Raw genomic sequence first — 23,351 nt, 5'->3', positions numbered from 1 at the left:
GGCAAAGACGGCGAGACGAGAAGCACTTCAGCTTTTAAGTGGGGAGGAAGGAAAGTGCGTGAGGGGCGAGTGGGGGGGGAGGCGAGCGTGAGGGGAGGCGGGTGGGAGTGTGAGGGGAGGGGGGGCGAGTGTGAGGGGAAGAGGGGCGGGTGTAGGTGCCACGCCCGGGCAGTCCCAGGGTCCCGCCCGGCGGTGTGAAGGGCGGGCAGGGCAGGCAGAGCGAGCAGAGCACTCCGGGCAGGGCAGGGCAGGGCAGGGTAGGGCAGGGCAGGGCAGGGCAGGGCAGGGCAGGGCGGAGCGGGCAGGGCGGTCGGAGCTCGGGTCCCGCCCGCTCGGCGGAGGGAAGCGGAAGCGGCGCGGCCTGGCGCGGTGGCGGAAGCCGCTCCGCCTTTCCGGAGCGCGGCGTGCTCGGAGCCATGAGCGTCCCGGCCTTCATCGACATCACCGAGGAGGATCAGGTCAGTGTCCCCGGGCAGCGATCGGCCCCGGGCAGGGGGGGCCGGACCGGGCCGTGTCGGGGGGCGGCAGCCGGGGCCGGTCCTGCCCCACCGTGGGCGCTGCGGGCGCTCCGCGAACTCGTCTGGGTTCTTCCCTACAGAGAGCGAGCAGACGATTAGAGAAACTTGAACATAATGGCTGAAAGATAACCCTGTGTTTGCCGTTCCCTCTTCAGTGTTCCGCCTCTCCGGCACTTCGTTTTCATCGCTCCTCAGCCCTGCTTTTTATTTAGGAGGAGAAAATGAGTTCACACATGGGGATTACTTGGGTTTTGTGGAATTCTCGGTACTGCGGGCACGGGAAGTGGGAATTCTGTCTTTGAGCTGCTGCTTTGTTGTGCCTTTGGATTTGGGGCTGCTTGTTCCCAGTGTCGTTGAAGTATTTATGTGCACATACATGGGTATGTATACACAGTGTGTATACAATGTGTGTGTAAGAAATGCCATGTGCAAGAAATGCACACATGGCACCAGCCTTCAGCCCAGTTTTCATTTGCCATAATGCCTAGTACAGCCCCATCATCCTCAGTACAGCAATTTGTCCCAGGGCATTTAGCTTTTTCTTCTGGTTCCAGAATGATTTGACACTAAACAAGATGTAAATATCACAGCGGCCTCCTGGTCAGAAGTGCCAAAAGTTATATGGCTTCAGATTGCTTCTGAAGGGTTATGGTTCTGCTGGTGGAGCCCTGAATTTTAGTGAACTGGTGTGTTGCTGAGGGAAAGGTATTTTCTTGGCATAGGTTTATGTCCTAACAGTGTAAGGCAGCTCATGACATTGTAAGGCTGGGTTGGAAGGGGCTTTAGGCAACCTGGTTTAGTGGAACATTCCCTGCCCATGGCAGAGGAGTGGAACAAGATGGAAAAATCTTTAAGATTCCTTCCAAGCCATTCTACAAATAGATTAGAAGCTGTTGTTGTAAAATCATGAAGACCAAAGTTCTGCCCTCTCTAAAGTGGCTTTGTTTATACATTTTTTCTTTTCTGGTGAAGGAACCAAATGGTTTTAATGTTTGAAGTTTGCAGAGGGAATAAAAATTCTTAAGAAAGTGTCTCTGTCACAAAAACTTACTAGGCCTGCAGTGCAGTACCCAATTGTAAGGGACACAACAGCAGGTACAGCATCTGCCAGAACACAAATTCACAAGAAATTTAATTACTTTGACTGTTACTCACAAAACAATTGTTTTGTTTTGTATGTGTTGTCTTTCTCTTTTTTAAGGCTGCAGAACTGCGAGCTTACCTGAAATCCAAAGGAGCAGAAATCTCTGAAGAAAACGCTGAAGGCGGGCTTCATGTGGACTTGGCACAGATTATTGAAGTGTGTGATGTGTGCCTGAAAGAGGATGACAAAGGTTTGCATCTCTAAGTCTTGTTGGTTTGGCTAAATTTATTGCCATCACTTTTTTTTCAAACAGTAAGAGCTGGCAGAATTTAGAAGTATGTAACATTAAAACACAAGCTGTGCATCTTCTTAAGACTGGAAGAGCATATTTCCATCATTGCCATGGAATATTTGCATGCACTCTGCCCCTCCTTTCTCCAGGCATCCAGCGTGCTTTGAAGAAGTCAGAAGCTGAGCTAGACTCTGCTTGTAATGAGGGCGTAGAGACTTGTATGTAAAATAGAGTTTTTGATGCTCAGGTGTCATTTTGGGGAATAGATTATATTTTCCATATGTAATGAATTTTATTCTTTGCCTTTGCTTGACTGATAATTGGGCAAACTGAAAAGAAAACACAAAACTGCTGTGGTTCTGTTTGGAAAGGATGGAACAACACACTTAAAACAGGAGCTGAGGAGGGTTTGTAATATGCTCCATTGTTCTTGAGGACATTTTCCCTGTGGTCTGGGTATCCCTCGTGCTCCTGGTGAAATGTTTTACTGTGCTTGAGCACTAGGTGTTACTGTTCTCACTGTAGAACTGTGGGCAGTTTCCTGGATGTGCAGGAGGAAGCCACTGTGTGGAACCTCGAGTTCCTCTGATTTCTGTGTGTAAACAGAGAATTCAGAGCAAGTGTGATATCAAATACCACGTTCTGTGTTGACCTTCGAGTGGTAATTCTTGTCTTACATGGAGGTGTGTTGGTGTAAGCCCATGTGAACCAAATCTCTGGTACATTCTGCTGAATATCCACCTTGGTGTCTTGGCATTTTTGTTCTTTTACAATTCTTGCTCATGCAAAGTGGTAATTCATATCAAAAGTATGAATTATTACTATTACCAGAAGTGTATCCAGCACAAGGTAGCTACTGATTGCTGCTTGCAGTTTCAAAGAGCTGTATGTTTTGGTTTCTGCAGATGTGGAGAGCGTGATGAACAGCGTTGTCTCTCTGCTTCTTATCCTGGAACCTGACAAACAAGAAGCACTGATTGAAAACCTGTGTGAGAAGTTAGTAAAATTTCGGGAAGGAGAGCGCCCATCTCTTAGACTGCAGCTGTAAGTATTGTACAGGGCAAAGTGAGACAGTGGTGGACTTGGCAAAGTAATTATACCTCTGAAGAGGAAGGATTATCTTGTATGTCTTTAAATCAAAGTGTGGGGTGTTGCAGGAAGCACTTTTTAAATCTTCTTTTCTCTGTAATAAAATTGAAGCACCAAATTTTATTTTTTTTCCTTTGGATATTACAAAATAAAATTAATATGCATAGTTTTCAGCTTTGCTGAAAATGATTACAACATTGGAAGCTGAATGCAGGGTGCTGCCAGATGCTTTGTGCTAGCATGTGTCTTAAAAGAACATTTACATGCACTCCAATAACATTTTTTGAAATCTCTGTAACTCCACTGTTGTTTGTGGTTTAGCCTGAGCAATCTCTTCCATGGCATGGACAAGAACACTCCTGTGAGATACACAGTGTACTGCAGCCTTCTGAAAGTGGCCTCGTCCTGTGGTGCCATCCAGTACATTCCAACTGAACTAGATCAGGTAATTAAGTGAGCCTTCAAGTTGTGGCCTTTGCATGATCAGTGTTGCACCGAAGCATTACTCAGAGCTGATAGAGACCATCTCCTAGAAATTGCCATGAAGCTGATTAGAGAGATGCAACACCTCTCCTGTAAGAGAAAGCTGAGAGCATTGGGATTTTTCAGCCTGGATAAAAGAAGGCTCCAGGATGCCCTTATTGCAGTACTTTAAAGGGGGCTCATTGAAAAGGGAGAGTGACTTTTGACATGGGCAAATAGTGATAGAACAAGGGGCAGTGGGAGCATAAGAATCAGAAGGCTTAAAAGAGAAGTCTCTGCAAGACATTTTTAATCCTTTTCTGTTTGGGAGAAAATGAGAAGTATTTGTAGTGCTATTTTAATCTTTTCCTGAATGCTTCTTTTTCACTTGTATTCTTCCTAGGTCCGAAAATGGATTTCTGACTGGAATCTGGCCACAGAGAAAAAGCACACTCTCCTGAGACTGCTCTATGATGTCCTAGTGGACTGCAAGAAAAGGTATAAAAGACAAGTTATATATACTAGGTAACTCTGTATTTTGATGTATTCTAGGTGATCTGTAGGGAAAGTATTTCTCACAGGACTTCTAAAATTAATAAGTACCCATAATTCAATCCAAGTACACTTGTGGGGTTTTTTAAAATATTTTTAAGCACTCTCGTATTAAACCAGTGTTGCCAATAATATTAAAGTTAGTAGCAAATTAGCTGCAAACCACTTACACCCAAAATAACACTATTCCTTTCTATAAATAATCATCTTAGTGCATTGTAGCATTATGCCAAGTTTATTATTTAATTGCACTTTTGACATTTTAGTGCATGGTAGTGCTATCTCTTACTTAATGTTGTGGGAAGGCTTATCAATCATGGCTAACAGAATCAGTCCTTTTATGTAAACATTACCTTCAGGACAGAGCTTTCCACTAGTCATGGAAATTAATGTCCACAGACTACCTGCTTGGCCATTTTGAATTATTATCCTGGATCATAGGAAGCATCTTTGATCTAACAAACTTGGCAAACCACTGTCTTCTGGCATGTAGAGTAATGCAGAGTGTATGGTGCCTGTGAATTAATGCAGGTCTGAACTGAGAGCTGTCATCAGTTTATCTTACAGAAATGATACAGTGGATTGACTGCCCTGGCCAGGGCTGCAGAGATGGGCTTCTGTCCAGTGGTTCAGGGTGTAGTTCCACATCAGCTCAAACTTATTTAACCTGTCCTGCAGTTTGGAATGGGGATGTGGGGGGTGTGTGTTGCTTCCCTGCCCTTCCACTCTGTTCTCTGAGTTACTTTTTCAAGGCTTTTTTTATTTTCATCATGAGGCAGCATCAGGCCCCCTCCAATTCTGACTCACAGTGGTACCAGAACTGCTCTTGCATTTTCAGCATTTGCATAACCTGGCACTGCTGCAAAAGGAAGGTCTGTCCTGCACCCTCTGTTCCTGTCCCTCCAGCTGCCAGTCTGTGTGTTTGAGCTGGTGCAGGCATTTGTGTGACTGCACAGGGGTTTGGACTGGGGACATGACCTCGCTGGGGGTTTAGAAAGGCAAGTGTGAAGCTGTCACAGGTGGAGAAGAGTTCCTTCTGTCAAGAGAGCTGGCTTATTCTGCCCTGCTGGAATTGTAGCCTGGAAATGCTGCATCAGCACAGCAGGATCATTTTTAACTGACCTCAATTTAGGAGTGATTAATCCTCATGGAGTAGTTCCTCTGTGAGCTACGTTACTGGGAATTCCTGTTTGTAACACTCAAATGCTTTTGCATCGATAGTTCTGTATGGCAGATTTCAGATGGTCAAAACAAATTCTGAAATATTAGTCACAGATATTTTCCATGGCTTAGTGCTTATTCTCTTTCAGAAATATTACACTGGTAGCATTCCTGCTTTTCCTGACTTCCCATCCTGTTGATTTATTGTGAGCTTTTAACTAGTTTCATTCCCAAACATCATAGCCAGCTATTTTTAACTAGTCTTGCTATCAAATCAGTGCATTAAACTTCTAGTTTTTGTTTCCACTGCTACCACTAACCTTGCTAAATGGTTTTTGCTTGTTAACCGTAGGTGATTTTTTAAGATAAAACCTTCCTCAAACCCTGTAAGAGATGACTCCTGCACTCAGTGCCCTCAGCATGGGTTTCAGCAAGCTGTGCACTGAGCAGAGCAGTGTTTCAGAGCACTTGCACTTCTCTCCAGAAAAGAAAACAAGAAGTGACCCTGGCACCTCTGACCTGGTTCACTCTCCTGGATCAGTGGGCAGTGTTTGCAATAGTATGGGAAACTCACAGCAGCATTCCAGCTGTAGCACTCAGGAATGTTGCTCTATCTAGCAGCATGGGAAGATAAGTGGGAACTGAAAAGTACGTGATAAAAATCATACCTCAATTACCGTTGTTGATTTATAATCAAGGGAAAAGAATTAGATTGTTAAAGATAATTGAATTCTTTCATTTGCTTGATTTATGTTTTAACTTTGCTCAGTGTGAAGAGATGGTTTTCTGTAGCCAGTAGACTTTCTCCCAGTGGATCAGCTGGTAGTCAGTAGATTGGTAGTTCCTAAAAAGTAGATGTGCAAAGGTTGTGTGGTGTCCCTTTTCCTGTGGTGACAAGTGAAAGTTTGTTTTATGAAACCTTTTCCAGCCACCTTGATGCAGTTTAAAGCTGGTCTTTGCTGGCAGGATTCAGCAGCTTTGGCCCTGCCCAAGTCAAATTCAAACAGGTCTGGCAAGTCTGGCTATTAGTACTTCTACCAAAAAGCTTAGCATGCCAGGGACCTGCAGAATAATTATTTAATTTAATTTTAGTTCAGTTTCATATCATGTAAAGTAGAGGGACTCAATTCCAGCCTCTCACTAAGTTTCTAAATGCTCTGCTGTGGTTTTTTCCTTCCTTTTATCTGCCATCACTCTTAAGCTCTCACTGGCATTTTGTCACATCTAGACTGGCAGGTGGAGCCAAGAGCACTTGTTCAGGCTGTTTTGCTAGAAAAAATGTTCACATTTGTACCTTAGGTGAGACATATTTAACAACAAGCTGTGGTAAAATACTGATCTGTATTAGTGCTTGAAACAGCCTAATTTACAGTAGTAATCTGACACTGGCATAGAATATGAGACTAAAGGCCTGCCATATCTTTGCTGAGGTTCACAAGAATTTAGCACATAAAGTTTGGGAGTAATTGTCATGTAGCATTCTGTTGTTTCCTAGAAATACAAGTGAAAAATTCCACTCCTTCCCCACTTAAAAATGAAAAAAAAAAAAAAAAAAGGCAGGGAATTGGAAAGGAATGTTTGAAATTGGTTAAGTGATAGTTTTCAATTTTTGCTGCTAAGGGAAAGATTAGGAGAGGAAAAGTGCCAGAAAACTGTAACACAGCTCTGAAGTACACAAGAAACTGCTGAAAAGCTTTTATTAAATGAGGAGTTGTGTATTCTTAGGGTGAACAGCACATGAGCTGAGCTTTTTGATTTCAGTCCTTTGACTGAATATCTGTATATTGCCATTCCTGTATTAAACTGGTGCTTTGTCTCTTAGAACATCTAGTTCTGGTAAGATTTTACCAGTGCTAAAATCATAGTCAGTCACAGACTGATTTACATGCAAATGCTTCTTTCATATGTAAAGCTGCCTAAATTATTTTTTTTTTTTGCTGATACAGAACTGTCAGTTCATCTATGTCAATATTGGTTACCAGGGCAAAACATAAGCTGACCTCCTTAATTTTAAAACAAATGTTTGATTAAAGCTTACATTCCTGAACATGGTTCTGGAATGCTGGGATCTATAGAAAATGTCCCTGCCTGGGGACAAATGTACATGCAGAGTCTATATGCTATTTGCTGTTGCCCATGATGTCTTAATATTTGTGCTGCACATCTCTCAGATCTGGTAAATTCTCTGAGAACAAACTTCACCCTATAGGGTGGCTGTCAAACAGTGGTGTGGTGAGATTTCAAATAAATACCCATATAAAGACAGTGTTATTGTACTACAAAAACAAAACAAAACCAAAAAGTGTTATTGTAAAACAAAAACCGTGCTGCTGTATGGGTTAAACCTCTGTCACAGCACACAACCTACTGAGCATGTTGTGTTAGTTTGATCTTCCTTGTGCAGTTTATGCCAATGGCCTAAGTCATTAATGCAAATTGAGACTTTATTCTTGCAATGTTTTGTTTTAAGGAAAATTGTGTTTGCTTTTAGACCACGTGGGATAGCTTGTTGTAAATTTTGCAACAAGCATCAGCGGTTGCTGGCCTTGGTGGTAAAACTGTTAAGTGAAAATAAATCCAAATGTGTTAAAATGGCACAGTGATGATCTCAGAGCTGGTTTGCAGTAGTTCTGATGTTGTTTACAAGATAATCTGGGTAGACAAGGCTGTAGGTTTGCTCAGCTTTCTGAGAAGGAGCTACTTGTCTAAAAGCTGTCTGTCAGAGCAGTGCTGGAAGCTGCTTCACAGCAGCCTCAGTCTCATTGCTGGCTGCGTAATTTCATCGTTAAAATGAGCAGCTCTCACTCAGAACACTTGAGGAGAGAATCTGTGAAAGAAGAGAGCAGCTTTTATACAGTCATTTTCCTGTCAGGAAAATAAATATTCTTTAAGAGATGCCATTTTACATTTGAAATAAACTCTGCAGCGCTACTTATTGCGCCATGATTAAATCCAGATGTGCATAAGAGGAGCATTCTAGTGAACCATATAAAGCTGTTCCTAGCTCAGAAAGCTTTTTCCATAGCCAGCAGGTAATTTATCAGTTTAAGAGAATGAAATGAAGGGTGAAGATAAACATTTCGTGGAACAAGAATTGAAAGAATACATCCAGTTAATTTATTCTCTCCACTGGAATTAAAATGGATCATCTACATCTTTTTCAAGTGTAATTTAATTTGGCCTGTAACATCATAATGGAATTATTTAAATATTTGAGTGTCTTGTTTGAACTATTTTTTCAGCAACCCTGAGGTAACTTTATTTTTTTTCTATAGTGACACTGCAGCAAAAGTAATGGTGGAGCTGTTGGGGAGTTACACAGAGGACAATGCTTCCCAGGCTAGAGTTGATGCTCACAGGTAATACTGACTTCCCAGTTTCCTTAAAAGTAACTTTTCCTCAATTGCCAACATACTTTGATCCCCTTACTATTAAGAGTATTGAATGTCCTGGCAGTCCAGGGGCCCTGCCAAGGTCTCTTCTGTAGCATTGCTCAGTCAATTTGTCTCTGCAGTCTGCTGTAGGGCTGGTTGTAGGCACAGCCAGGTTTATTGCAGTGTGCAAGTGCACAGGAGTGTTCCTGCTCACTGCTGAGAGATCAGCCTTGGGTAGGGACTTCTTTACATTAGCTCTGCATTCAAAATCTGTCTTGGAATCCTTTATTTCAGATTGTTTTACTTTTTGTCTGTTTTGTTATCTGTCAGCATTCTTTTCAAATAGCACTTTCTCTTGAAAAACCATTGTTGCTGTCTTCTCTCTGAGCAAGTACAAAGGATGTGAACTGCACAGAAATAAGCTTACCTGTTGAACAAGCTGGGACTAAATTGATTCATAGCAGTGCATTTTCCCCACTGGCCAAAATGAGTAAATGCCTGTGTTTTGATGTTTGGTTGGTTCTAACTACCATGATTTTTCTTAGGAATTAGTTCTTTAAGTTCTGCCAGATGTGCACTACCAGTAGTTCTCAAGGGAGCTGTTTATACTTAACCATGGAGGAAAATCAGCATGACTCCTTTGGAAAATAGTGTTTGTGCATAAGTGGGAAGTTCACTGGCTACCCTAGAGCAACCTGCAGCGTGTTCCCTCTGAGAGAACTTGTGTGTCCAGGGCTGTGTCCGTGCAGAGCTCGGGTTCTGCTGGTGTCCTCGTGTGGCAGAGCGAGCCAAGGCTTCTTATGTGCTGCTGAGAAAAGCTTTCATCTGGAGTTCTTCTTTCTAGCCTGGAGCTGCAGCTGATAAATCCTGGGCTGTTTGGTGTTGGGGATTTCTCTGTTTTGTGTCACATATTCAAGTATAATTAAATCTTCCAGAACAACTTAATTCTATGAAATTTTAGGAGTAAAAGTACCTCTAGGAACAAAGGCTGTGCTGGAATTAAATGCGTAGATGGAAACTGTAGGGTGATCTATGGTTTGACCACCTGACACATTTCATTTGGGATAGTGGACAAAGTACTTAATGCTTCCTGTTCCTTGGTTTTTCCACCTGTAAAATGAATTTTAAAATTGGAATGTGACATATGTTACTTCTAATAATAATTGAAAACCCTTGTGTGTTTCCTAGAAAGCAAGGAACAACAAATTGAGCTGCTGTTGGTCATAAAGATGTGTATTGCTTTGAAAGTAATCATTTTCCTTGTCTCATCAGATGTATTGTACGAGCATTGAAGGATCCAAATACCTTTCTCTTTGATCATCTTCTTGCCTTAAAACCAGTGAAATTCTTGGAAGGGGAACTTATTCATGATGTAAGTAACTTTGTTTTTAGTGAGATGGTTTGATAGCAGTAGACTGTTCCTTTTTAATGTTTCTTTTGAAATCCATTAGAATAGTTATCTGTGTCAGTAATCCTGAGCTGCAATGTGCTATTTCTTTTACAGCCTTTAAAATGAAAATTGCATGTGAAACATTTCCCTTTCAAAGTTTCAGAAACTAAGTTACAAGTCCTGCCCTCACCATAAGTTCTGTAGCAAATATAAAGTCTAGGGGAAGGAAGTAAGCTCAGCACAGACTGCCCACATCTATTGACAGAAGACAGAATTTCAGCTCTTAACAGCTTATTTTTCTGTTCAATACTCATAGTTTCTATCTACATCTGTCCAGCCTGCAAAGAGGGAAACCAAGGTAATATTTAAACTGTTTTCATGTTTGCTTTCCATCTTCTAGCTTTTGACAATTTTTGTAAGTGCTAAACTAGCATCCTACGTCAAGTTTTATCAGAACAACAAAGACTTCATTGACTCCCTGGGTGAGTTTTCAGATCATTACATTTCTGACTATTTTTATGGCTTAAGGTATGGAAGTCTCAGAGTAATTCAGTTTGAATCCATGTATTGAAGCAAGGAAATTTCATACAGGTTAGAGTTTGTAGATGATAACCTCTGGTAAATAGTGAGGGCTATCTAACTGTGGTTTGTTCTTTGAAAACAAGCTGGTTTATGGCTTTGGAAGAGAGCTGTGGTTTTACCCACTGTTTTTTCCTCTTAGAACTCCCCTCCTGCAAGGTTTAACACATTCATACTCTAGGCTAAGCCAGAAATCACAACTGCATTGAGGAAACCACAAACTTGTATAAATCTCCTATTTTTTTTTAAATGATGAATAACTTTATAACAGCAAATACTTCTGAGCAGCAAGATAAAGCATGCAAATTGTGTGTGTCTGCATGTGCTGATGCATTAGACCCAGCAAGCCACAGTCTGTCCCAGTTAATTTGTTTCATCACATGAAGCAATGTGATGGAATGTTAATGTCAGCACCCTCTTTATTTACACACTGTGGAAAAAAGGAGTAGTAATTAACACTTTGACACTCCCCCGTTGATGTGTAATTGACTGTTTCAAAGGAGCACTGGTTCATAAGCTATTGCATGCATTAAAATTACGTTTTTTATATTCCAGCTTTTTAGGACAGGGGTCAGTGACAATGCAGAAATTGCTCAATGATGCAGATTTTTTTATTACTGCATTAAGGTTTTGACATATTAGTAATGAATAAATGTTTCCATAAAAATACGATTTTTTTTTTTTATAACTTTGATTTTCAAATGACACTTAAACACTGCCTTGGATGCATTTGAGGAAAGCCATAGTTTTGCTAAAACAGAGTTTAGTGCAACTTTTTTTTTATTTTATTTTGTTTACTGGGGTGTGACACAATTCTTAGAATAATTGCCCTCAGAGCTTTAAAACTGTGGTACTTTGGGTATTAAGATGATGGAAATACCAGTGGGATTTTTTGGTGGATAAAATTAGCAGCAAGTTTTTGGTAGCTTGTAAATGAATGTATAGGATAAGTGTATCTTCAGTCACTTGCATCTGAACATCAGTTATACAGACATCTTATGGTTTTCTTTCTCAGGGGAAAGTGGTTTGGGGCTTATCTTTTAGGTACTTGTTCACAGAAGTGTTTGCTGAAATTGCTGTTACACCAACATTTGAATAAATTTATGGCAGAGCAGTAATTGTTTTATACTCAGTTGTTGTGGTTTCTTTTGCCTTGCTTACCAGTGTCTGTGCTTCCCTCCATTAATTAATTCAGTGTGTGAACTTTCAATAAATCTAAGATTCACACAATCTTAGTAAAATCCTTCAATATCTGTGTAGCTGGAAAGGCAGCCTGAACTTCCACTTAGGCTGATTTCTCTATGCTGTGCTCAGAAACTCTCTGTGTCTTTGATCAATGGACAAGCAGAGATTTGGAGACAGCAAGGATGGAAATGCTGGGAACTGAGTGGCTCAGCCATGGCTTTGAAAAGCAAGGGCAGTTTGTTACACAACAACAATGCAGTTATTAGATGAACCAATCAAAAACAATCTGTTCCCAAAAGCAATGAGGCTTTTAACCATACTTTAGATATTTTTTTTTTTTAATAACTTGCCAAAATACCTTTGTTTTGAAGGCTGTTTAGAATAGAATTCCAATGGCAGCAGAACGTGGGCTGTAGTTGTAAGCTTTCCTGGACCAGGACCAGTTAGAATTGGCCCAGGAAAGCTGTGGCAGCATCAGTTTGTTACAATTTGTTGTTTTATTAATGCTGACAACTTAGGCCAGCAGTAGCATTATCTGTGTCAACTGCATCGCCCTAACATGGCCACAGTTAATCTGGTATTATCAGCAGTCTTCTTCGCAAAGTTAATCAGCATCTCATTTGCATTTGTTAATTAGGGTTAATGTGTGCTAATTGATTTCTTGATGCTTGTAGAGTTCCATTAAACCCAGTTAGGTTTAGTTGCTGGTGCTCCTCGTTCGTGTGAATTATGGTGATCACGTTTTTGTTGAATGGGTGCCAAATAGGGAACCTGCATCATAATTACAGCTAATTAACACAACATGATGTCCTGCACTAATGTGCTTCCCTGCTAGTGTATGGGTGTTATAAATTCCAAACTCACATATTTACTGAAGCTATGGGAATGTTTATAATGTCATTTTAGAACACAAAGATTGACATTCATTTTTAAGAAACTTCCAGTGGATTTTAGTTGGTATCTCATGGACCTTGGGATTAAGACAATTGATGGTTTCATCTCAGTGACTTAACTTGGTTGACCTAGATGTTTTTCCAGGAAAATGGTCTCTGATTTAGACATGCAAGGCCTTGCCTCAGTTCCTTGTGTTGGCATTTATGCAGTCATGTATAAATGGTTGCTTTTCTGAGCCACACTGGCTGCTCACATAGGCCTCTTGATGCTTTTTCTTGCTGTGGACAAACAAATTCAGTAGCAAAATGCTTTCTTCTGGCACCACAATGTTCTGGAACCATCACTGTGAGAGGTTTCTTTTCCAGAAACTACAGGAGAATGAGTAGTGAGGCTTTAAGAAGATCTTTGGCCATAACCAGCCATTTTGTTGCATTGCTGTTCTTACAGGTGATGCAACTGAAAAATTCACTTGCACTCTCACCACCTCAAATTCTGTTTAGGTTTTACAAAACTTTTGTAGGTAATACATTTTTGCTAAAAAACAACTGAGTCTTGATGAATTCACAATGAAACTTGCTATTTTAGCAAAAGACAAGGCAGATGCAGGGTCTGATATTTTACCTCAAAAAGACTCTTGATAAGGAAAAGTAGAATAGATTTCAGTGTGAAATAAATTTTGAACGATGGGAAGCGTATGTAGCAAAAATAACACGAAAAGCAATTTGTATGAATTGTAATTAAATCATTAATTAAACTTTCAACACTTTTCCTCAGGCTTGTTGCACGAACACAATATGGCCAAGATGAGGCTCCTTACTTTCATGGGAATGGCTGTAGAGAATAAAGAAATCTCATTTGACACAATGCAGCAGGAACTCCAGATCGGGGCTGATGATGTAGAAGCGTTTGTCATTGACGGTAGGAACTGTGGTTCTGCACACAGTGCTCATCAACAAGACCTTTATAATCTTCTAAGCTAATGTTGAATATTAAGAACAATATTAATTTTAATTCCTGTGCTTTATACAAGCTGCACAACTTATTTTTTAAAGACAGGCCCAACTGTTGTGTTTTAACCAGTGTTTCTCTTCTCAGTGACAGGGACTGTATCTCATGTAATTCTTTACAGAGCTAATAAATTGTTTGCAGGTTTAATTTGTCATCTGGTTTTGTTTGCTGTCACTAAAACAGGATGTGTTTGTAGGGGAGAGAAGTTCATAAAATCTGTACAGGATATTGCTTTAATAGATTGGCACCAAACAATAGGATTTGTGCATGACCTTCATCTTGTTACATCATTTTGCTTTTCTGCCTACTAGGCCATTAAAACCAACAGCAAAACAGATTAAGTGAACTGCTGTGTTCTTATGTTTGTATTGATCTCATTTTGAACCATTTTTTGTGCAGTTTAATGCCTTTGCACTATCAGGAAAATGTTGCTCAAAACAGCATTGGTTTTTTTTGCAGCTGTAAAGACAAAGATGGTGTACTGCAAAATAGATCAGACACAGAGGAAAGTCGTTGTCAGGTAAGACAATTCTGCATGGCATTTTGCAGAACTTGGTGTGTTCTAATTATTTCACTTACCTTTGTAGAATATTCTAACTAGAAGCAAGGTATTGTTCCTATCAGTTGCTGGTAGTTAAATAGTTGCAATTTATCATAATTTTATTAAAGCTCGCACTGAATGTGATTAGCTTATTTAATGAAAGAGTCCTACTTTCCAGGACATTTCATTTAATGACCTACTAGTGACAAGAATACTAATGACTCTTGTTGCTTCAAATATTTGGGAAGGCTACAGAATTCACTTCACTGGTGAAGTGCAGCCCTTTCTACAGAGAAAATAAGAATTTTCCTATTTGCTCATGAGAGTAAAGTAATGCTATAGAAGAATGATTAGGTGTGTGTGTGACATCTCCAGTAATCTTCTGCCTATTTTGTTTTACTTCTCCAGTCACAGCACACATCGGACTTTTGGAAAGCAGCAGTGGCAGCAATTGTATGACACTCTAAACACCTGGAAACAAAATTTGAATCAAGTGAAGAACAGTCTCCTCAGTCTCTCAGACACCTAAGAACTTTTTTTTTTTGACCTAGTAATATTGCTATAGATAAATTTTATTCAAAACTTTGACAATTTGTGAATGTTTCAAAAAAAAAAAATGTATGCAATTGATTTAAAGAAGCTAAATATTCCAAATTGCCCCACACCAAAAAAAAAAAAAAAGAGGCAATAAAACTAACACAGGAAAATGTCTTCTGTTTATTTTCTTATATAATCAACAACAAGAAACTGGAAATATTGGTTATGCTTCTTTTGTTTGTTTTACAGTACGAGGACTTTCTTTGCAAGAGGTGTGGGGAGGATGGGGAAGGAGGTCAGAAAAATGATAGTGCAAGTATTTTTAAAGTGAGAGAAAATTTCCCTTAGACACAAGGGAGGAGAAACGTGACCCAATAGAAGGGAAGCTTCACAAAGCCAGATCTGCTGCCTTATCTCTGTAATCATACCTGATCCTTCAGTGTTGAAAGAGACCTCATTGATGCAGAAACTACAACAGATATATTTAATTTGGCAGTAAAGGTAAGCAGAAGATTTTTCTGTTCTTCTGCCACTTAGAACTGCTGGAAGGAGCTGTAAATGTTTGCAGAACCCATTGTATTCTGAAACAGTTGGAGGTGAATTTTGCCTGAAAACTTGAGTGAGCAGTCTGTCAGAGAAAAGGAATTGAACTATTTCAGCCAAAACTCCTGAGGAGCAGGAGAAGGGTACAGTTAAGTGATTATTTAATTTTACTAAACATATATAAAAACATTAACTTAACAAACTTTTTAACTTTGGGCAAAGCCAATAATAACTTGAATTTGATTGCAGAACCTGAACTAATATTAGAATTAGATTGTATACATTTTTGAACATAAGAACTGTTAACATGTCATATTAAACATGAAACTACACATATATACCAAGTTCTGTAGGAACACCTCTACAAATCTGGGTTAGGCAAGTGATCTGTCTATGCCTACAAGAAATCTGATGTCCTGTTATCTTCACTGGCCTTCTTCATATTTTCTCTTTCTTGCTGAATGAAGTCTCTCCGAAGTCAGTAATTTCTCAGTTCCTCCTGTTTGGTTTTGTATGATGGAGTTCTGAAGAGAGCAGCTGCCATCATCTTTGAGTGCTTTTTCACTTGCTGGAGTGACAGTCGTGTGAGGAGACTCCTGCTTGTTCTGTGAAGCAGCAAATCCTTCTTTAACCTGACAGAATACAAATGTTAGCAGTTGGTAACTCAGTGAAATTCACGTACAAAGGTTCAGATTGTTGGATTTTGCTGAACATTAAGCGAGTGAGGAAATGTTAACAGAAAAATAAATCAATTGGAAGAAAACACTTGAAGTGTTTGCATTTTGTTTAGAAAACTTGATAATGACAATTACACTTTTATAAACCAAACCTTAACATAAGACTCAGTACAAGAGTATGATTTTAAAAGGACAATGTAGATTAGCAAAATCAATTAGAATTAAAACAATTAGCAAAATCAATTAGCAAAAACAATTAGAATGTAGATTAGCAAAAGAAATAGCTTAATTAAAGAGTTTAATGTTGCAATTGACATTTCTATTGCTATGCAAGCATTTGATTAACAAAACCCAAAATCATGAGGTTTATAGTGCTAACTCCCTCTCCACTGTATAGATTGAAAAGCAAACATCAGTAATGCAAGGTCTGTAATAGGCTGGCTTTTTATGTTAAAGATCTTTTTGTTCTTTTAATAGTTTTAATTACTCTTTGATATATTACTGTTAGCTACTTCATATCTATCCAAATCAAAGACAGATGGCAACACAGTAGGGAAACAGATTTTTTGCCTTGCATTTGAGTGATGAGTTCTCCACTTGTAATCTGGGATTGTGTGGCTCTTGGGGAGCAGCACACAGCAGCAGCAGCAGCCACCTGCCTGAGCAAGGTGCAGCACAAAGCCAGAGCTGCAGGGGACCTGCAAGGTGACCCCAGACTCTGCTCCTGTGCTCGGGGACTCCTCTTGCAAGGATCACAAGATGAGACCTTTCCCCCTCTGCTCATCAGGCAACTGTGGCCCAGCCAACTCTAAGGCTCTATCAGGCCTACATTAATTTAGTGCTAATGCTTACCTTCCCTAGTGTACAAGCATTTCTTAAAATTTGAAATATGAACCATAAAATTCAAGCAAATTGTTCATTATTGCGTTTGTAAGGATGTTGCTGCCGTGCAGCTGAGGTGATACTCCAGGTCAGTAATGACTGGCATCTCCCTTTCAGTGAGGAAGTAACTTTTCCATTTGAGCAGTGAAAGTTTCAATCTGTTAATTCTCTCAGCAACAAACAGATCATACTTCACAGCAAGCCAAAATCTCTGTGGAATAGCATGTGGGAATGTGGAATGAACCTGTCTGGTACTGAAAACTTCATGTTTAAACTGTCGTGGGGGTGCTTATTCATCCTTCCTATGGTACTTTAGCATGGACTGACTGATGTTTAAACAGTTCTTAGTATTTTTACTAGAATTGTAAGCATACCTGTAGCATTTGTTTATAATTTTTACCCCTTTTTAAGATTACTGTGGTTGAATGAGATTACCCAAATTGCAGAAGGCCTAAATCTGCTCTAGTTGCAATCATACATGTTCGTCAAAGCAAACAAAGCAGAAAAAAAGACTGTTGAGCCCATTTTTAATCTCCCAACAGCTTGTTGCATTAAAATGACAAAGTTGAAAACAGAAAATATTAGAATGACACCAACACAGAAAGGAGGGAGTGCTCTGCATTATTGCAGGGTGAGGTTTCATAGATTAAGGATTTGGAAAATCTAAGGGGAAACCAGCAGGGCGCTGTTCTTATCCATCTCTGCTTTTCCTTGCTAGCAGGAGCTTTAGTTTGGAGGTGACAAAGCAGACACAACCACAACCAGATAATGAAATACAGCTTTGCTTCAGCAAAGGTTACACAGTGGAGTTCACTCAGCTCCTGGCTCCACCTCTGAGAAAAAGCAAGAGACACACAGTAAATAACCACCGCTGTGTTTGGTGAAAAATCCACCTCAGTGTCATTCACAAAGACAGGCTAGGAAAGGAAAGTCAATTAGAAAAGTCAATTAATTTAAAACATCAGTCTTGTGAATTTCAGGGAATGTGGATGCTGATGGCATCAAGACCTGATTATCTGCTGAAGTCAGCCAACTTTATCGCTTGAAACCACTGTACACCTCATCCAGAGACAGCCCTAACTACCTGAGAAATACCTCTAGAACCTCTTCTAAAAAGGAAAGATGAACTGCAGCTGTAAATTGCTGTATCACTTTTGAATGATACATTCAGCATTGGGTCAAATTCTAATAGAGCAGTTGGAGCTGTTCAAGCTCCAGAGTCTAACACAGATCTGAAAATGCAGTGATGAGCCATTGGGAAACAACAGGTTTTTACATGTTTGTGTAAAGTTACCCTACAAAAGAATAAGATTACTCTAAATAGGGCATCACATAACTACAGTGTGTGATAAATGGATAGGCTCTAATTCATAGATGTGCTGAATTTTTATTCTTTCATGGATTCTTTTTTTAAATGACATGGTCCTATCAACTAATAGAGGAAATAATGTTTTTATACTTTTACATCCTACTGTTTTCCTTGCTTTTTTTTTTTCCTTCTACTTTTACTGGAGGTGATGATTTTTATTAGGGTACACAATGGACTAGCCTCTTCCTCCCCTCCCAAACAGACTGGTTAGCATCTGTTTGATTCATATGCTGTGACTTTTTCCTGCTGCTTTCTATCAACCTTAATTGTGAAAAATGGTGTCTTGTTGCCCTTTTGATATTATTTTGGAGATTGACTCAGCCTTAAAGTATCCAGATGGGTACAGTTGTACAAATATCTGTGGAATTAGCTCACTGAGGTCTGGTCTGCAATATTTTTAATTGACTTACATGTTCTGTGGGAAAAAAAGAATCATAAAAAGCCTTTGCTGTAGCATTCCATTCCTCACTAGGCTCTCCCTGGGGCTCCTGGTGGATACTAGAGGTATTCAAAGTGTTGGCAGCTCTGTTCAAACTGCTAGAACCTGATTGACAAAAAGGAAATGGTAACAACTGCAATTTAGTCTCCAGGCACTAATTGTAAGTAACTAAACTGGTTTACCTCTGATCTTAAAAAAATCAAATATTTTTGTTTTAAATCACTGGATCTTTGTTGTAGGCTTTTGCCCTTCGTTTTTTTTCTTTCACATGCTTCATTTATTTTTTTCTCTAAATATGAGGTACTGCTTTATCCCTACTCTGATTAAAAATGTTTCTTCTTATTTTCACATACTAAGGTAATGACAGAAAAGCGATTTATAGAAAGCATATGCATTCTAAATATTCTAACTGAATATATTTTTCAAACACTATTACTTTAAACTCACCTTCTGATAACACTAATAAAATGCATAGTTAATGCCTTTATCACATGATATTGCAGGGTGACTTGTAATAAAAGAAGACATGAATACAAAGCTTTTCAGACAATCAAAAACCATTTTAAATAAGGAGTCTTTGTGTTAATGGTTACATCTGATGTTTCAGGTGGTCAGGCAATAGCCATCTATCAAAAGCAGGAAAGGCAGGTGAGTAAATTAATCTTTTTAATTAATACTTCTAGCTAAGTATAAGCCTCCACTCCTGCAGCAGCTTCATGCAGCACCAGTAGATTGTGTTGAAACCAGTATCAAATTCCTTGCAAGATGAAAATACAAGCATGCTTTCACAATTCCTCACAATGCAAACAGGAGTTGTTTTGTCATTACAGTAAAATCTTGTTTTGCCATGAAAATGCATGTTATCTCATGGTTATGTAACAATTACTCCAGAATACTGACATTTTCTTTTGGGAGGAAGAGGAAAATGGTTGTGTGTTTTTTTTCTTTTTTAAGCACCTGCCAGAAGGATCTTGCCCATTCCCAGTTCATTCCTTCATTTACTGATGTGGAGTGTCTGCTCTCTGGGAACCAGAGTACAAATAGTAAATTGCACTGTGGTGAGGCAGGAGAAGGAATTCCCTCAGACAGATTTACTAAACTCTTCCACCAGTTCTCTTCACCTCTAGGTCTTCTATACGGCTAAATGGTTTGTGCTCCAGTCAGTAAAAAAAATCATTTAAAATGTAGGTCTGGTGTCCACATGGGTTCCACTGCAGGTTTGCCATTTGGGAAGAGATCTGCAAACAAAACAACACAAACCCCAAGCACAACAAGCACTGGGAGCTGCAGGGCTGTGTACCACCGTGACTTGGAGGAGGAGGAACTCACAGGGAAGAAATTCAGACAGCACTGTCTGTTCTTACAGAAATGATACATGCAGAACATCATGTAACTAGGCGTTCATTTTACTGAAACACACTAAAATTCACATTATTAAAAGAAATAATATGCCATCTGAGCTCAGGATTCTGCTACCTTGCTACCACTACTACTGTTTTAGGAACAAAGACATTTCTGAAACTGAACTTCAAAAAATGTGCACCTGAACACAAAGATCCATGGGCAGGAGAACAAGGACAGAAACAAAATTGCCTGTAGAGCTAAATTCATACCAACAGAACAATGTAAAGAAACCAGACTGCTGGCTTTGTGTCTGCCACTGGCTGCAAAACAAAGGATGGGAGTTCACTCTGCTCTTGGTATGTTCAAGGGCCAAAGGTGAAAACACTGCACCAACAAAAACTCAATAGACACAAACACCCTGTCCTGTGGATCCTGCTCTTTGGAAAACATCCAGGGCTCCAGTTTTGGGGGAATCTACCAGCTCATTTTACTGCAAAACAAATCTAAAATACAATTTTTCCACATTTCAGTAATGATTTAGAAACCCATAGAATAAAGTTAATATTTACTATTTTGTATGTGCAAAATATTGCTCAACAAGTAATAACTTAGTGTCAATAGTAGATTAAAAGGCTCCATGTTTTCCAGAGCCTGACAGAATATAAAGTCCTTTCACACGCTCAACACATTCAGATTCAGTTGGTTTTAAGTGTCCATCTAAATTAGAGATGTACAATAAAATAAAATTTCTGTAAGCCCCATTCAAATTATGTCAGTATTCTGGCAAATGGTTCCAAATCTACCCTTATTTTGGTGCAAAATGAGAACACTGCATAATTTGCAAAAGCTCCTCAGTGCTTTTCAGATCCATGCAGAGCCCTGACAGAATATGCTCTACATTAGGGTTAGAAATGCCTATCAAAATTCAGCTTGTAATTGCACTGCAATTATTTCACAAAGGGAAATATGAGAAAAAAATACTAAATCAACTAATTGACTGATAAGCTAACAAAAGCTGTTTAGTTACATTTGTAATATACAGAACAATCCCATCTTTTTGCAATATAACTGTCAGGTTTATGTTTTTCTACACTAAGCTTAGATATAGAAATTTCACATTCACATTCATGATAATTTTTCTCAGCACTACATGGTCCAGAACATTAATGCTTGTATTTTCTTACCTTGTCCTGTTCCTTCACTGTGCACATTCTCACTGAGATTTTGACTCTGTGTGTTTGAAACAATGTTTGTGTCTTCCACTAAGCATGGTGGTTTGTCTTTCAAAAGGGAAGGCTCCTTGGAAGCTGAAGTCCATGTAGCTTGACCTCTCATTTGATTTATTCTTAAACAAGAACTGAGAGCTAAAAAATTCAAGTATAGTGGCGTTTTCTCAGCTTTTTTATCTGAGGTTGAAAGATCAAAGGATGACCTTACACTTGTGTTTACTAAATTTCCAGATGTTCTCATGGGTAAAGAGCTTGATTCTTTCAGGTCACCCTCAGCAAACTTCATTCCTGGAACTGTACTATTCAGAGAGTCCTTTTTCTCTTTTAACAATGTGTTATTTGTTGAAGTATTCATCTCCAGGGAATGTCTAGTTTTGATGGAGTGTACCTGAGCACCATTGTTAACATTTTTACATGGAAGTATTTTATCTATACTTGCCCTATCTATTGAGGGGGTTTCAGGAGCAATTTTGAGACCATCAGCCTTTACTGGAGATTTGGTTTCAGCATTTGAAGTCCACGTATTTGCAGCATTCTCTGTTTGTTTAGCACTGACTTGTTCAGGTTGCTTGCTGGGCATGTCATCTGCATTTATTCCTCTCTCAGTTTTTGGGGGGCATAAATTAAAAGTACCTAAGAGAGACTTAGTATCTCTGCATTCTTTTGCAGCAGCATCATCACCACTTGCGTTATCACAACAAACAGTTGGTGGATGTTGAGCATCAGCTGCCAGAACACCAGTGCTGTTCATGTTTCTGGCATTATCATCATTTCTGCCTTCAGCATCTATGTGTGTCTGTTCCAGAGGAAGTTTATCTCCATGTAAACCACTCAGATTTAAGGTTTTTTCTGTTTTGTGTAATCCACTGCTTACAGAATTGTCACTATTCAGCAAATTACATTTTTGGTATTCTGCTTGGGAATTACCTTTAGTATAAGGCAGAACTCCAAAACTTAACTCCTGCAGAGCACTCTTCTCAGGGCAAAGAATAGCTTCAGACTCGGGGTTGGGTGCTTCAGGTGGAAGGACAGGTTTGCAGTGCTGTCTGGTGTCTGAGTTTGCATCTGCCTTGGCACAAGTTAATTCATCTGCAGTATGACACAGTTCTTCCTTGCCAGTGTTGGTCTCCTGACTTCTGCTTTTCCTGGCAGCACCTACAGTCTCAGCACTGGCTGAAAAGTCCTTCCTTGTTTGTGTGTGGTGTGCTGCCAAAGGCTCAGCGCTGTCCCGTGGCTTTTGATCTAAATTTGCTTTGTTTTCATCTGGTAACGTCCTGTGTGTTGTTCCTGCATCTTCTGCCTCTCTGCATCCAGTGACATGCATTTCTGAGGTGTGTCCTTGGGTAATTAAATCAGCATCTGTGCAGAGGGTGTTCCTGGGAGGAGCCTCCCTTTGCTTTACTTCACAAGGGCTAGCAACATTAATTTCATCCTTAAAACTGTCTTCAAGAACTTGTGAATCTGTAGAGTGAGTGTATTCTCTAGTTAGTGACTGATAACCCAGAGGTTATGGAATGCTTTATTTTTACAGTTTAGAATTTCCAGAGAGATGGACTCAGGATATCTTATATTATCTGATATCTTATATTACACACACAAGCCTGTCAAAAAGTTACTGAAGGTAAGTACTGCACTATGGTAACCTGAAAAATATTTATAAACTGAGAGAGCAGAGAATATATTAATGTTCTGTAGATTTTAGATATGACCATTTAATTCAGGATTTAAGCCCTCTCTTGTCATATACTGTATCTGAAAACATTTATCCTTTCTTAATACTACTTATCTCTATTATCCATGGAAGGTTATTACTTTGTTCCATCTTTAATTCCTCAATGCTTGAAGACTGGTCCTTTGTGTTTTTTACTTCAGTTTCTTCTTTATCTCCACAATTACCGTATTTTCTTATTATAGACTGCATAAACTCATTTTCTTTCTGAATAGCCTGTATTTCACTGTCTTTTGAGTGTCCTTGACCACTCTAGCATAAGAAGGAACAAAATATTATAGGCATTTTATTAATTTGCTGTAGTCATTGATTAGGTAAAAAGTTCAGTACTGAGATTTAAAATTATTTTACAATTCTGATAGAAAACAAAGACCTGAAGTATAAGAAATAAATGTAAACAGAGAAAGAGAAAAAAGCAGACTAATGCCCTAGAAGAGTAGGAAAGAAATCAGGTCCTGCTATATTACAGTCCA

The 23,351-nt window shown here is 39.4% G+C and overlaps 2 protein-coding genes across 2 annotated transcripts in view; one reads left to right on the top strand and one right to left on the bottom strand.

Moving 5' to 3' along the window:
* The first annotated feature begins 301 nt into the window (after positions 1–301).
* Positions 302–14,836, top strand: EIF3M (eukaryotic translation initiation factor 3 subunit M). Its single transcript, XM_005530259.2, has 11 exons — positions 302–458; positions 1,720–1,852; positions 2,800–2,938; positions 3,305–3,428; positions 3,849–3,943; positions 8,434–8,517; positions 9,805–9,904; positions 10,323–10,404; positions 13,355–13,498; positions 14,048–14,108; positions 14,538–14,836. Exons 1-11 carry the CDS (start codon positions 417–419, stop codon positions 14,656–14,658), a joined length of 1,125 nt encoding a protein of 374 aa, XP_005530316.1. The 5' UTR covers positions 302–416; the 3' UTR covers positions 14,659–14,836.
* A 144-nt stretch (positions 14,837–14,980) lies between these two features.
* Positions 14,981–23,351, bottom strand: part of CCDC73 (coiled-coil domain containing 73) — a 58,208-nt gene continuing 49,837 nt past the window's right edge. The window contains exons 17-20 of the mRNA XM_088058091.1: positions 22,962–23,130; positions 21,105–22,610; positions 18,548–18,681; positions 14,981–15,841 (exon numbers count right to left, since the gene is read on the bottom strand). Of these exons, the coding sequence (XP_087914217.1) occupies positions 15,635–15,841; positions 18,548–18,681; positions 21,105–22,610; positions 22,962–23,130 (2,016 nt within the window). The 3' untranslated portion in view covers positions 14,981–15,634. The remainder of the gene's footprint in view (positions 15,842–18,547; positions 18,682–21,104; positions 22,611–22,961; positions 23,131–23,351) is intronic.

The sequence above is a fragment of the Pseudopodoces humilis genome, chromosome 7, assembly GCF_049639895.1.
Source record: "Pseudopodoces humilis isolate 2021_Gansu_Grassland_sample_001 chromosome 7, ASM4963989v1, whole genome shotgun sequence".
In the NCBI taxonomy this organism is placed as follows: Eukaryota; Metazoa; Chordata; class Aves; order Passeriformes; family Paridae; genus Pseudopodoces; species Pseudopodoces humilis.
This window is presented reverse-complemented; position numbering and strand designations above follow the sequence as displayed.

Excerpts from the sequence above, each read along its gene's own strand:
- EIF3M (XM_005530259.2), top strand. The coding sequence starts at position 417 with ATGAGCGTCCCGGCCTTCATCGACATCACCGAGGAGGATCAG. Across the intron at positions 3,429-3,848 it reads TTCCAACTGAACTAGATCAG|GTCCGAAAATGGATTTCTGA; the intron begins GTAATTAAGTGA and ends TATTCTTCCTAG. Across the intron at positions 13,499-14,047 it reads AGAAGCGTTTGTCATTGACG|CTGTAAAGACAAAGATGGTG; the intron begins GTAGGAACTGTG and ends TTTTTTTTGCAG.